The sequence below is a fragment of the Tetranychus urticae genome, chromosome 1 (genome assembly GCF_039701765.1).
Source record: "Tetranychus urticae isolate SD_2017Ah chromosome 1, NJAU_TeUrti_SD_1.0, whole genome shotgun sequence".
NCBI classification, from domain to species: Eukaryota; Metazoa; Arthropoda; class Arachnida; order Trombidiformes; family Tetranychidae; genus Tetranychus; species Tetranychus urticae.
The window spans coordinates 28,556,227-28,571,391 of NC_142958.1; the positions used below are offsets into that span (position 1 = coordinate 28,556,227).

Consider the following 15,165-nt stretch of genomic DNA (forward strand, 5'->3'; position numbering starts at 1 on the left):
TGGACTTGGCTTTTCTTTTCCTTTGATTATCTAATTGTAATATTTATAATGTAAACCTTTTAGTTAACAATTACATTGTAAATACATGGGAATCTGTTTGAACCTATTAATCTTTAAATGATATTGGGTCATTAGCCTTTGTTTGGTTGAGGTATTTGTGCCTTATTTTACATCTTTAGCTCTGTTATTTTATTATGATTATTAGGCTGCATTGTTGAGTTGATTAACAAATCGTTACTTGTTTAGTTTCTTGAAATGCTGGTTAATAAACTTTGCGCATTTGAAAATGGCGCTTTATGATTCTCCATAGAGAAGCGCCTCCTTTTTTTGGTTCACATGTGGTTAAACCTAAAAATGTGAGTTTGGTTTTGTTTTCATCTGGTACTTTAAACGTTTCTTTTACCTGATTTTATGGTGATTTCTTTTTTGTTTCGTGGTTAAATTATTGTTCAATTGATATTTAAAGATGGCTGAAGAGAAGAAAGTATTGATTGGAGACAATATTTTGTCACAAAATTGTTTCACTGAATACAGTGATTCAATTTCTGACAAGACTCTGAAAGTTCTCGATGAAATGGGCTTCAGTCGAATGACTCAAATTCAAGCTGAATCTATTCCCCATTTGTTGGAAGGAAAGTAAGTAATTGTTACTTTTATCAATTGTTTTATTTCATTTGATCATTTGCTTGCATTCTCATTGGTTGTGATCAGTTTTTGCTTAAAGTCTAATTGAATTAACATTGTTGCGTTTATATTTTATTAACAGAGATCTTGTTGGGTCAGCTAAAACTGGTTCTGGTAAAACACTAGCTTTTCTTATACCTGTTATTGAATTGATGAGTAAACTCAAATTTATGCCTAGAAATGGGACTGGAGTCATCATTATTTCTCCTACTCGTGAATTATCTATGCAAACTTTTGGTGTTTTGAAAGATCTAATGAAATATCATTCCCAGACGTTTGGTTTAATCATGGGTGGCACAAATAGAAGATCAGAAGCTGACAAACTTATTAAAGGAGTAAACATACTTGTTGCAACACCTGGTAGACTCTTGGATCATCTTCAAAATACAAAAAATTTTCTGTTTAAAAATCTTCAATGCTTAGTAATTGATGAAGCTGATCGTATACTGGATATTGGTTTTGAAGAGGAAATGAAACAAATTATTCGCATCCTTCCCACGAGGAGACAAACTATGCTTTTCAGTGCAACTTTAACTCAAAAAACTGAAACTCTAATTTCTTTGGCTCTTAAAGGAGAGCCTATGTACGTTGGTATTGCGGATAATAAAGATACGGCTACAGTCGATGGGTTAGAACAAGGCTATGTTATTGCTCCAAGTGAGAAGCGATTTTTGCTTCTCTTCACTTTCCTGAAGAAAAATCGAAACAAGAAGATAATGGTTTTTTTCAGTTCATGTATGTCAGTCAAATTTCACCATGAACTTCTCAATTACATCGATCTTCCTGTCATGTGTATTCATGTAAGTCTCAATACTTTTCATTTTTAATCTTGTTCTTTCTATTTGAACAGAATTGATATTCCAATATTCCTTTCATTTATAGGGAAAGCAAAAGCAAACCAAGAGAACAACAACTTTCTTCCAATTCTGTAATGCTGATTCTGGTATCCTGCTTTGTACCGATGTTGCTGCCAGAGGCTTAGACATTCCAAAAATTGATTGGATTGTTCAATATGATCCTCCAGATGATCCAAAGGTATTTTATTTGAAATAACTATTTCAAAGTATCATTAGTTCTGATCATTTTTTTATTCGTTTACAGGAATACATCCACAGAGTCGGTCGAACAGCTCGAGGAGATCAAGCCATTGGTCATGCATTATTATTGCTTAGACCAGAAGAACTCGGTTTCCTGCAATATCTTAAAGAAGCTAAAATTCCATTAATGGAATTTGAATTTTCGTGGAATAAAGTAGCCAATATTCAAGCACAGGTTTGTTATCTAAAAATGTTTTATCTGTTTTTCTAGCTTTCATGATCTGCATTTGACTAATGATTTATAATTTACTTTTTCCCCTAAAGCTTGAAAAATTGATTGGTAAAAATTACTTTTTAAATCTATCAGCTAAGGAAGCTTACAAGGCTTACATCAGAGCTTACGATTCTCACCATCTTAAAACAATATTCGATATTAATACATTGGATTTGATTGCCGTTTCAAAATCCTTTGGTTTCCAGAACCCGCCGTTTGTTGATTTACGTAAGTTTTTTTTTTGTTCTAGACAATTCTTCTGAAATTTTCCGTTTATCTAATTTTATTTTCAAATTTTACTCTGCAGCCATTTCGAACAAAAAGCCTGTTGAACGAACTATGAAGCGTAAAAGAGACGCAAGTTTTAAATCTGTTACCCCTGGAGGAGAAAAGAAATTTGCCAAATCAAATATTTACAAGAAACCAAAAAAGATGGGACAAGACAAACGACAATTTTCCAAATGAATTTGATAAACTAATTGAATGTAATTTATGTAAAATTGAGGTTAAGTTAAAATATTGCCGATTATATTTACATATTAAAAGGAAATTTTTTCTAACCTAGTTAGCATTGTTGAGTACTCATCACTAAAAATGCATTTAGAATAAGCCTGAAAATCTGTTTAGAAAATGAGATTATTGAAAGAATCCAAAGGCTAATCTCTTCCAAAATTTTAAGCTCTTATCACGAAAACCTGTTTATCTCAATGGTTATTCACAGATTAACCAGTTCACATTCAGAATATTGTCTATTAGTCAGCACTTGGCATTTAAAGTAATCTTGACTGCGAATAAATTCAAAACAAGATTTTTAGGAAAATAATTCAGAAATGGATATTTAAGTCATTTGGTCAAATGATATTATTCCTTTCAAAACATTCCCATTAACATTATCAACAGAAAACAAAAGATATTATTTAAAGGTCATCTTCATTTTCATAGCTATGATTAGATCAAAAGTTTTTGGCAGAGAATGAATGTCATCAGTTAATTGTGAATGAAAGTTCACACTTTTTATAATGATGAGGTAGTAAATTTAACAAAAGAAAAGGGAATTTTGCAAAAGATAAACATAATTAGTTGACTGAAAAATTGCCTTGTAATATCCAACAGCTGAAAAAGCGATGTCGCGAATACATAACTTAATGTGGCTTGAGAGTGAACAAGAAACTAGGTTTATTTATTTCAGCATTCATTTTGATAAATTTTTAAATGTTTATCTGCAGAACCAGAAACAATATACTTTGGATTGGACCAGTCGGTAGAAAGAACTTTATCCTCGTGTCCTATCAGATCATAAAGTGATCCACGATTACTTCGAATGTCCCATTGCTTAACGATTGCATCATAAGATCCTGATATGAACAGATTTTCGTTGGTAGGTGACCAATTTACGGATGTAATCCAACCTTGATGAGATGTGAAAACGGATTTAACAATTGAACCTTCGCTTGAACGAGGATCCCATAATCTTATATGACGATCACAAGAGCCGCTGATTAAACATTTCTTCATTGGTGAATAACTTATTGATAGAAATGCTTTAGAGCCGGATAATGTTGAATCGACTTTTCCTAATTCAACGTCCCATAATTTAATTGTATTATCCATAGAACATGTGACTATTATTGTAGGCAAATTTCCTTGCTTGGAAATGTCGGTTGAATCTCGGATAAAACATAGATCGGAAATAGCTTCTGAATGATCAGCAAGTGTCATGATAGGTGTTTTAACTTTACAACTGCTGTCAGTCTCTTCTTTGTCACTAGTTTTGAATTTTTTGGTACTGTTTTCAACTGGTTCGTTTTCATCACCAGGTTTTTCTTTATCATAAAGTGACCAAATTTTGAGTAATGCATCATATGAACCAGTAGCAAAAATGTCATCTTGAATGTCTACACAGTCGACTGAACGTGTATGTCCCTTGCATAGATAAATTTGATCAACTTTTTCCTCATTTAAATTTATCTTCCAAACACAGACTGTTTCATCGTTAGATGTAGTGACAAAGAAATAATCATTCTCAGACAAATTATCAAATCCAACCATCTGTTGTCGAGGAATCCATTTTACATCTTTCACCGCGGAAGCGTGAGCAGGTATCGATATAAGTTGATCAAACTTTCCTATTTTCCAAATGTTGACAGTTCCATCATAGCACCCATTGATAATAGCTGCTTCATTAGTATCTATACAGCTAATCCAATCATCGGTGGAACAAGAGTTAATTGGTATGGGCGCCTTTTGGTTAATGAAATATTCTATTTCCAAAACTTTCTCTTCGTCGATTGGTCCAGCCTCATTTCCATCTTCAGTTTCCTCTTGAAAATGTGCAACCAAATTTGAACGCAGCAAGCGATCATCGATGATGAACGAAAGTCTTATGCCATCTGATAAAGAATCTGTGTCCGGTGAAGTTCCTTTGTACACAGTTTTAATAAGATTGGACAATTCTTTTGGTCCCAAATTACCATTCAAACTATAGACAGTATCTGGAATGCTGATGTTGGTATCTTTGGTCCGGAATCGGGCTGAAAAGTTAACCATCTTGAAGTAGCAAGATTAGAGTACAGATGTAATTAAGAAAAACTTTATTTAAATGAGAGAAACAACCACAATCAAAAATAAGATGAATCACAAGGAACGAACTGAACAATCTTGCCGCATGTTGGAAATATGGTGAAGTCTAAATACACAGAAATGGGATCGGTTAATAGATATAAGTAGTATCCTTAATAGCAGATCATTTTGAAGGGCGGTCAAAACGAATTTTTTTTTCACAAGAATTATTGTGTCTATCCAAATTCGCTTTTTTACATGTAATATAAGAACATTTTTCACAAGAATATTTAAAATGGCCAGTGTATTGAACTTTAATATTTTCCAATTCTTTCTTTATTTCTCTATTCTCCTTGACAACTTTGGTTTTGATTTTTTTCAAATTAGTAATTTTTGCCTGTAGACTTGAAATTTGTTCATTTTGTTCATCAATTAATCTTTCACACTCTCTCACTCTCGCAAAAGCCCAATCGTTCTCAACAACATCACCCATTTTGAAATAAATTTGAAAATTGAATGAGATATGTAATTGTAATTTTTATTGGCAACAAAAGGATTCTAAAACAGATAGTTAGTTAAGGATACGAAATTAATGTTTAATAAATTGAGAGTTCAAAGTGAGTTTTTAAGTGAGATTTCGAATTGAGATCTCGAAGTGAGATCTCGAAGTGAGATCTCGAAGTGAGATCTCGAAATGAGATCTCGAAATGAGATCTCGAAATGAGATCTCGAAATGAGATCTCGAAATGAGATCTCGAAGTGAGATCTCAAAATGAGATCTCGAAGTGAGGTCTCGAAATAAGCTGAATTTATAAAATAAAATGTGAAAGAAGAATAAGAGAGTTAAAGCGCAGAGAAATAATGGAATCAAACGCACTCAGGGCATTTATAAAATTCTGTTTTTGGAGCACTTTTGAGGCCAACGCATCTCAAGTGATACCATGACAAACAAACATCACATCCTATGGTTGTCTTTTGGCCTGTAGTTTTTTTGCATTCGTGACAGAGCCAGCGTTTGTTTTTTAGTGATGATAACATATTTCCGAATTGAACAAACGCTTGGGTTTCAAAAAATTGCTCGATGAGATTTTGATCAACAAAATCATTCCTGAATTTTTGTAATGCCAGCGTGTCAATGCCATCAACATGTCCAGCAGTAATTTTTACATTGCCGGTGATGATTGCTTCTGTATTTATTGACAACCCCAACCATGAAAGCATTCCTGTAAGTAATAGAATTAATAAGCATTTAAATTTTTGTAGAAATTGAACAAATGAGAGAAAGAGACTGATAACTTACGTTTCTTTTTATTATAGCCATTCAACTCATTGAATGTTTTCAGAGTTGTGCTCTTAGTAGCCTTTTGTGAGCCTCTTGGTCTAATATTGATTTGGACTGGTGGTAAAACTAATTGCGAAATCTGACCAGCATAACTATGGTCAATACCAGCTGGCAATGGTGGAGCAACCGGTTGAACATCTGTGTTTGAGATCTCAGATAGAGCATCTTGATCATCGCTAACATCACCATAAATTATCTCAATGAGATCAAGATTCGTTACTTGATCTATCTTCGTGAAAAAGCGTTTTACCAGAGTTTTCATACAACTGACATCTAATTTATTTTGGGTTTCCAGAATGGCAGGCTCGATTTCAAAATTACCGTTTATGATGAGGTTTTTAATGGCTAATCTTGTCAACCCAAGTTTTCTTAGATCAGAAGGCGTGCGGCTTTTGAGATTAATATCAGAATACTTCTCAATCGGACAACGCCAGCAAGAAAGATTTTGATCTTGATCGAAACGTGTATCGTAATCAGGACTGAAACAATTAAGGAAGCCATGGCAAGTAGAATGTGTGATAGCACGACAATGCAAACACATGAAACCGTCGATTGCTAAATCTGGATTATCAATTCCACAGAAACACTTCTCACTTGAAGCTTGCTCGCTTGTTTGGTTTATTTCCTGTGTGATTTCGGCAATTTTGCCATCCAAAGATTCTTTCAATGTCTTTACTTCATTGAATACATACTCATAAATATGATTTGGTTGAGAGGCAACTACATCCGCAATATCCAGTAAAACAGATTTCAGTTCCCTGAATTTTGTAGAGAAAGATCTCGGAATGAGATCTCGCTTTTTATTTGCGATAGTAAGTGTATCACTTTCATCAAGATTGAGTAATTTTTTTTGGATTTCTCTAAAGCGAGCTAAAGTCCACCGTTGATCACATAACTCCGGAATGAAGTCGTCTTTATCCAACAATCGAAATAATTTTAACAAATGCTTGCATGGTAGCTTCATCACATTGAAAAACGAACAGGAGCAGCCATCCAGAGTTACATTATAATTTTTGCCATTCGCTCTGTGCATTGCACTATTTCCAATCACATCAAAATCGAGTAAATCATGTGAGATCTCAAATTGAACTCTCAACCTTTTAAAAGCGTAGTCAGTTAGGTGTTCATGATATTTCTTCAATGTAGGGCATAAAACATCTATCCGTGGCTGTTTCACTAGCATTTCGATAGCTTTCTGACTCCGAATATCTCTTAGAGTACGCACGACCGTCATAATATGAGTAAAAGAAACTGAGATCTCACTGTATTTACCCACAACTTCCTGTAACTCGCGATTGAAACGTTCGAGTCTATTGTTGGTTCTATTCATAAAATGTGAAACCGTATTCTGGCCGAACATCGCCCACTGATCACGAATACCATGCCAGTTCACATCAAAGTATTCTTTAACTTTAGGGATTTCCATTCTGCATAACTCATCATAAAGACGTAAGTATTTTTCTTCGCTGTCGCTGTAAACCATGTTTTTGAGTAAAGCTAAAGCCTTGTCTCTCTGCTCAGGATTGAGATCTCTTTTTCCGCATGTTACTTCACGTATGAATGTTTGGATGACATGAAAAATACAAATATGTATTTTACAATGAGGAAGTGCCTGATAGAATTAGAAAAAAAATAAATCACTATTTCAATTAAATTCTGAAAAATATCTTACCTCTTCAAAAGCATTGCGATTCCCCATATCTTTATCGGCCATTATGATTTCAGTTTCTTGAACCGTCCCAACTGCTTTTTTGAAACTTTCGAGAGCAGCTAAAGTGCAAGCTTCTGACTCACTTTTCAAAAAAGCTAGTCCAACTACTCCTGATTCTCCATTACCATCGACAACCATGAAAACGAGCAAACACATCCGATTTTGATTGAGTTTATAAGTTGCATCAATAAATAGAATCTCAGGGGAGCTCAAATAGAGATCTCGCATAAATCTGTCTTGGAAGAAAATACAATTTACCATGTTCGATTCGTGTTCAATAAAAATTGAGCTCTCACGCACGGATCTCATTGCATCCAGTAATTTTTCGAGATCAGTGGCACGATTTGATCTTTTTTCTTTAGCAAGCAGATTTGCTATATCTTTGGTGGTAATGAATTTCCCAAATTCATCTTTCAATTTGGTTACTAAAGATTTAGTATTTCCACGACACTGCTTCACATCTTTTATCATTTTAACAGCCTCTTCGTCTGGTCGTCTCTGTCTCGGAAGTCGCGAGTAAATGGCAGGATTTCCAGCAATCTGGCAAGTATGTTGTTCATTCATACTTGTTACCACCAAATAATTTTGATTTGGTGGTGAATTGATATTAATTTTAAACTGGCAGTCCGATAGATAGGACCTATGGAAAAAATGAAAATCAATCATTTGAAATGCGAGAATTTTAGAATTAGATTATATTTACTTACCTTGATTGACGCAAACCTTTAGACCTAGTGTTGTATTCACGTCCACCAGCTTTGCAAACGATTACCAAATTTTTATACTTGATATCGGGGTTATCATGTTTTTTCGTGGTTCTTTTAACCAGTTGAACTGACTCTTTTTTTTCATACTCTTCAATAAAACTTTCTAATTCATTTATGGTGTTAAATCTTTGGCCAACATAGATGCCACTATCTGAACTGGTTGAACTCATAATTTATTTGAGATCTCAAATTGGGATCTCAAATTGGGAACTCAATAGAAAAAATCACTTTTTTGCGAAATAACTTTTAACAGTTAGCTAAGAGGATATCGTCTGAATAACTTACGATTTCCTTAATCACGACCAACTTACTCGCCGATAGGGGGCATTAGCTTAGATCTGTATATTTAGCCACCAGCGTCTAAATAGACAGAGATTTCTGTCTATTTAGCCTGTTCCTGGAAATATCATGAGGTTGCTTGACAACGTCCTTTACAGGCAAATGAAAATGAAGCGGTCTCTTCGAATTTTTTTTGTCCTTTATTTTTGTATCGATATTTTTATTACTAATACAAGTGTATGAATGTATTTAAATAATTAATTAAATTTGAGTAAAATTGAAAAAAGTGTGAAGTATGATAAATACATGATAGATATAATGTAAATGTGTATTTAATAAAGAAGTGTAATCTAATACTTGATTAAGTTGAGCTGAGAGAAACTTAACTTATTGATATTGACTTTGGTTATAATGGCTTGTGTAAAAAAATGAACAAATTGGATAAATTTTGTAAGTTATTACAAAAAAATGCATCTTGATAATTCTGAGGTAATAAGGTTAGTTATTGATGAAAAAATGAAGAAAAAATTATTATAATAAATTTTACGTTGGTATAGATGGTAAACCATTTTTACTTTTGGTCATAAGGGCAGAATTGGCAGGTTGTGATGGATTGGTCTGGCCGAAGCGGCTGCAAACAGACCTGAGATTTTTCACAAGATCATTGATTAGTCTTTTTGTACTAAAGCAACCTTTAGGCGCATAAGGTGAGAAATCACCATTTTTCAACGAATTTTCCTCTTTACTTTTGTTGTTCCATTTGCGAAGGTAATTGGATAACACTTCGATTCCTTCAATAAACTCTTTTCTAGGTGGTCGTTTGACAAAACTGTCTTGAAGTAGTTTACAAATGGTCGGAACAGCATACCAATTGGTGAGTTCGAAAAAAGGAAATAAAAATTTATCGGCAGTTCGTAGACGGATTTCCATTTCATAAATATCCAGCTGTAGTTTGATGTTTAATGAGTGCAAAAAATTGCCCCCAAAAACTAAAGAATCTTTAGTTGTCAGAACGGCATGAATCCATCCAGTGGGTATGAAAAGGGTCTGTCCTTGTCGTAAAATCAACATTTTACACTTTGTAGGGTCATTTAAGAGATCAGGCAGGAAAATCTCGGATTGATCTGGACAACTCATCCATTGTTCATAAATAGATAGATGTTGTGGAGTTGGTTCGATCAGATAGAATACTTTTTCCCCTTGTAAAACATGATACCAAACAGAGGTACCACCAAAGTCAATATGAAAGTCAGTGTAACTGTCTTTCATAGAAATCAAACAATACTTTGAAACATTAGGACGAATATCGACATCTGGCCAGCTGTTCTCGACCCAACTTAATTTATTGACGATTCCAGGAGGTTTAATTAGGCGACCTAGTTTCGTTTTACTAACCTCTAAACTGATACAATTTAGAGTTTGCTCTCGGCGATCCATGTTAATGCATCTAGCAAACTCAACCAAAGGTAAACGAATACTGAGTTGTCGTTTCGAGTCAATCACATCCAGCTCAGTGTAACCACCAATGAGTTCGATAATTTGTTCAATTCCAAATTCACTTGGAGGAACACACATATCGAGGCCATCCTTTTTCTCAACAAAAATAGGTTGATCGAATCCATTTTTAATCAAATAGGTAAGAGATAGTTGATTCCCTTGAACTTGAGGAAGTTCAATCAAGTCAAATCTTCGTGTTTTTAACTTATCGATGAAAGCAGTAGTACCAGATTGCATTTTTTCACTAGGATCTTCTTCATAGACATTGTGACGATGATTATTAGTGACAGGTTTATAGGTAGAAGGTCCTACTCGAGATTCACAGCGAGCACAGTAAAATTTGTCAAGTGAAACAGCTTGGTGAGGTTGAACGTAAACACATTCACCATGATACCATTCTTTACAATGATCACACTGAATCCAAAATTTATCAAAAATATCATATTTTCTTCCACATTCAGGGCAGTAAGTTGTCATGGCCAAAGTTAATGTGAACCAATTTACAATAAATATACAGAGGAAACAAAATCAACTGAGAGTTTGTTTAAATATTAATGGATCAAGTGAATGTTGAGAAGAGGATTTTCTATGCTTCAGTTAAACTGCTTACATTGAAAGAAAAAGAGAGAGAGAGAGGGGCGACATCTGCTGATTTTTTAGATAGTAGCAGCATAGCCGGAGGCAATTGAAGGAAAAACATTCAAAAATGAATTGCATGAAAAGAAATGATAAAGATTCAAAATATCGTTTAAATAATTAAATAGGTTTAATCTTGAAATGTAAGGAAATCAAAGAGAATACAAAACATTTGATATCTTGAACTAAATAGTAAAAGGTTCTCAAACCTTCGGGGTCTTTGCTATTGTTTACATCAACCAGAGAACCGATTTTAGCTGTTGTAAAAGAAATGTGTTCATCATTGAGTACAATTTCCAATTCTTGGCGGCCAACTCGATCAGGTTGTGGCCAAAGTTCATCATCTTCTTCCATAATCTCGGAATCCTCAATGATACGCTTTAATTCATTGATAACTGCTTTGGAAACATAAACTTCTTTCCTGATCATGGTATCATTTTTATAGTTGGAGTTGTTAGCATATCGCAACTTTCCATCCGGTCGAAATTCAAACTCGATAAATTCATGACCAAATTTACCTTTATGGCCAACATAGTAACGAAAGTAAAAATCTGGAATGGACGACATGACAAATGAGTAAGGAAAAAAAACCAAAACAATCTAATTGAAACAATCAAGTTTTGAGATAATGATGAAAAATGTGATTGTTTTTACACTGAAACTAGCTTTAAGCTGCTCATGTTTGAATAAAATGGAAAGATTATTATCTAGAGACATCTAGCGATCCTGAGAGCAACTTTTGTACAGATAATTTTGAACCTAGATACATAGATCTAGATATTTTGGACTAACCCAAATTTACTGCTGTTTAAAGCTAGATCAATTATCCTGTTTATTATCAGGATCAAAGAGTAAGGTCAAAGAGTCTTTGTGATTGTTTTTTATGTGTTTTGAGCTTATGAGCTCGTATGTTATTGATTTTGTAAAATCTAAATAGTGAATTTATATAAACATATTAATATATATAGAGAGTATTAAATTGATATATTTTGTGAACCATTAATACCCTTATCAATCAACAAGCCATCATTGCCAATACTCGGATAAAATTAATTAGTAAACAACCAGCCTTTTCCTCTATTGTTTGTTTCTTTCTTTTGTTTTCTACCCTTTCCTTATTCTTTATGTGCTATTGATGGGCCCTCAAAATATCCTTACAGGAATACTTTGTGGTCTTAAAGATGCCATTAGTGGTATATTTGCCATAAAAAATCATTATAACTCTGCAATCTCAGATTCTGAATCCTCATCCTCTCCCTCATCGGTACCTACACCATCACCATCTTTATCATCTTCGCCAAGTACATCTAAACAGAATGTTAAAATTAAGCCTAGACGTAAAACAAACAAAAATACTTTTCATATGATATGCCAATGTTGCCTTCTCAATGGATGTATATTTTGGGTAAGATTTTATCGTCATAGTTATTTCACAATGTTTAACAATCATATCCTAATTGGTTTCATTTCTTTTTATATTTTTACAGTTCTCGTTGATTCTATTTGACTATGTTCTTCTTCCAATGCTATATGCCTTCATTCATGTAATATTTGGATCACAACCTGGTGTAGTACAATCATTATGGTATTGGATGAAACCTATTTTATCGCATACCTTTGACGCGTTATGGAGATTGCCTGTGTTTTTGTTGACTCGGGTTGTTAATGCCTTATGGTTTCAGGATATTGCTGATTCAACATACAAAGGAAGACCTTCCTTCATTGGAAGTATACCTAAACTGATTGCTGATACTTTTTTCAGTTTAATGATTCAAGCCCTATTTCTTATTCAGGTTAATATTTCTAGTCACTTCAAGGAACATCTTTCGTTATTAAATTTAACATTTCTTTAATTTTCTATCTACAGGCATTAGTGATTGCTTTCATCCCATTTCCGCTGCTTGGTCAACTCGCTAGCTTATTTCATTTAAGCTTACTTTATGCTTTGTATTCTTTTGAATACAAATGGTCTAATATGGGTATGTTTGTTGCATTTTCACGCAAAAAGAATGGATAATTTAAATTTTCATATCATTTTTGTAGGTTGGGAGCTCCACAAAAGACTGCAAGTTATAGAAAACAATTGGCCTTATTTTTTCGGATTTGGATTTCCTCTGGCCATATTAACTTCATTATCTGACTCATGGTTTGTTTCGGGCTGTATATTTTCGTTACTTTTCCCGTTATTTATCATAAGTGGTAATGAAGCGAAACCCAAGAGAGGCCTATGGTAAGAAATAAGCCATGCAAAATATCAGTCGTGTTTAATTGGCTACACTGAAAAACTTTGATCCTTGATTGAGTACAAGATTCCTTCTCTTAAGATTCACCAGTCAGCGTAAAAATAGGCAATTCAAATTAGATAATCATAATAATTTCAGACACATTGCGTATTATTCCACCTGGAAATTGTTTTCATTTAGTGTCATTGTTTACTTTATGTTATTAGCACTGATTATTATTTCACTCTAGTGAATAATTTGAATGAAATCTCATATCCTTGATACGTAGTTTAACAGTGTGACTAATTGTTTTTACATTTTCTACTTTTGCTGTTAAATTGTCTCTACAGTATAACCTGTTTTGTCAATATCTTAACTCTTCACTCAAAACTGCTACAAAATTGCAGACATAAATAAGGTACATCGACTCATGTTTTCTCTTTTTTCTTTTTGTCTTTTGTCTATAGTGATTATCCGATAAAAATCTTTCAACCCGTTGTTTGGTTTTCAAACAAAATATTTCAAGGGACCATACATCTTACTGCTGGTAGCCAAGGAAAAGCAATAATAAACAAGTTCCAATCAAGATAATTATTTAAAACCATCAACCTAACATATTGAAGTTACCAGAAACGCGAACTCGAATTACTCATGCAAAATCCAACTGTGACCGAAAAAACGATTTACTCGTCAACAACTGTTTACACTGAAAACAAATCTAATTCACATATAATTGATGCTACCTAAAATGGTGAATTAGAATTGAACAATTACTCTTACCTATCCTCTTTTCCTTTTAATTATTCTTCCCGCTTATAATCGTGCTCAACATTTGTATCCGTAAAACTTTAAAAAGACAAAGTTGGAGGATACTCGTATCAGCTACCTTTGCTGTACGAATTCAACATAAACATGATAATTTTTAATCAACGCATTACTCTCACTATAATCTGCTGTAATTGTCTTGGCTATGTCTTTCATTTCTCATTTCTTACTGCTTCTTGATTTATTTTTTCTCATTTCCTTTACATCCTTTCTTTCAAGCATCCAAGTGATCTTCATATTCATCATCATCATCAGCTGCAGCTGTACCAACGCCAAGGTATAAAAAAATAATAATTTCGAACCTCAACTGAAACTATCTGGTCCTGACTGTGAGATATCTTTTAAAGACGCTTAAAACGACAACAAAAAGTAATCAAATCATAGAAGACCTTTATACAGTAAATGATCTTAATTTTCAGTTCCATACTGATACAGGAAAATGAAAGATTATGTTTTTTAAACAAATCAAAAGAAAATACAAAAATATCTTGATAATTGAATGAATTTTTTACCTTTAAAGACGACATTTTTTCCAATACTCTGCTAATTATTGTACAATCAGACTATAATCTAAATTTTCTATGGAACTGGAATTTAAGTTTCTTACATTTTCACTTGATTACATTTATTCTACCCTAATTTTTATGTATAAGTGACAACATATACTCACTTTCTATATGTATACACCTTCAAACACCAAACAAATTAATAGTGAGATCAAATCAAAGAAGCCAATAATATACCTTTAATTATTTCAATTAAAGTTGGCATTTATCATTATTTTCATGTCAACTTGTATCATTAATAAAAAAATAAGTTCCTTGTGCACAATTGAAATCATCTTTTTCTTTAAAAAAAATGAAAAGTCAGGCCACAAATCCTGATTCTAGATATTTTGATGTTCAATTCTGATACATTAGTCAGGAAAATCTATTCGTATTCTTGATTGATTATAATTAAAATCTCAAATCTATAAAAAATCAACATCTGATGTTGTGCAGACCAACTTGAATACGCCTCAATTGACAGACTGATTAAATGAAGTTACTCTTGAAGATATTTTCAATGATTTCAAATTGGTTCACAGATTAAAGTCGGTTAAACAATGTATTAGACTGATGTTTTGTATTTACTATTTATAACATGACATTGAATCTGTACTTTTAGACTCTTCAGTTAATCAACTTGTAATTGTTGACTGAAACATCCAATCTCTTACCTACTGGAATATAATTCACCATCATAATCATGATCTTTTCATCAGCGATGTTCATCTCTTACTTGCTAACATGAACACTTTTCTTTCGGATTCTTATTAATATTTATAGACTT

At 33.2% G+C, this 15,165-nt stretch overlaps 6 protein-coding genes across 6 annotated transcripts; 2 read left to right on the top strand and 4 right to left on the bottom strand.

Moving 5' to 3' along the window:
• The first annotated feature begins 344 nt into the window (after positions 1-344).
• pit (probable ATP-dependent RNA helicase pitchoune) lies at positions 345-2,559 on the top strand. Its single transcript, XM_015937769.3, has 6 exons — positions 345-636; positions 767-1,484; positions 1,567-1,719; positions 1,786-1,956; positions 2,046-2,223; positions 2,303-2,559. Exons 1-6 carry the CDS (start codon positions 467-469, stop codon positions 2,458-2,460), a joined length of 1,548 nt encoding a protein of 515 aa, XP_015793255.1. The 5' UTR covers positions 345-466; the 3' UTR covers positions 2,461-2,559.
• Positions 2,560-2,803: 244 nt separating this feature from the next.
• LOC107369787 (ribosome biogenesis protein WDR12 homolog) lies at positions 2,804-4,693 on the bottom strand. The gene has a single exon (XM_015937764.3). It carries the CDS (start codon positions 4,540-4,542, stop codon positions 3,181-3,183), a length of 1,362 nt encoding a protein of 453 aa, XP_015793250.1. The 5' UTR covers positions 4,543-4,693; the 3' UTR covers positions 2,804-3,180.
• Positions 4,694-5,352: 659 nt separating this feature from the next.
• On the bottom strand, positions 5,353-8,766 carry LOC107369788 (uncharacterized). Its single transcript, XM_089266353.1, has 4 exons — positions 8,315-8,766; positions 7,569-8,247; positions 5,855-7,508; positions 5,353-5,777 (listed from the first exon to the last, which is right to left on the bottom strand). The coding sequence occupies exons 1-4, from the start codon at positions 8,542-8,544 to the stop codon at positions 5,422-5,424; spliced, it is 2,919 nt and encodes a 972-aa protein (XP_089122479.1). The 5' UTR covers positions 8,545-8,766; the 3' UTR covers positions 5,353-5,421.
• A 201-nt stretch (positions 8,767-8,967) lies between these two features.
• Positions 8,968-10,627, bottom strand: LOC107369786 (lysine-specific demethylase 7B). The gene has a single exon (XM_015937763.3). It carries the CDS (start codon positions 10,625-10,627, stop codon positions 9,197-9,199), a length of 1,431 nt encoding a protein of 476 aa, XP_015793249.1. The 3' UTR covers positions 8,968-9,196.
• Positions 10,628-10,897: 270 nt separating this feature from the next.
• Positions 10,898-11,604, bottom strand: mago (mago, exon junction complex subunit). Its single transcript, XM_015937767.3, has one exon. It carries the CDS (start codon positions 11,351-11,353, stop codon positions 10,907-10,909), a length of 447 nt encoding a protein of 148 aa, XP_015793253.1. The 5' UTR covers positions 11,354-11,604; the 3' UTR covers positions 10,898-10,906.
• A 26-nt stretch (positions 11,605-11,630) lies between these two features.
• tank (EI24 domain-containing protein tank) lies at positions 11,631-14,664 on the top strand. The gene is made up of 5 exons (XM_015937766.3): positions 11,631-12,191; positions 12,274-12,579; positions 12,654-12,765; positions 12,830-13,016; positions 13,476-14,664. The coding sequence occupies exons 1-5, from the start codon at positions 11,922-11,924 to the stop codon at positions 13,597-13,599; spliced, it is 999 nt and encodes a 332-aa protein (XP_015793252.1). The 5' UTR covers positions 11,631-11,921; the 3' UTR covers positions 13,600-14,664.
• Positions 14,665-15,165: the final 501 nt, after the last annotated feature.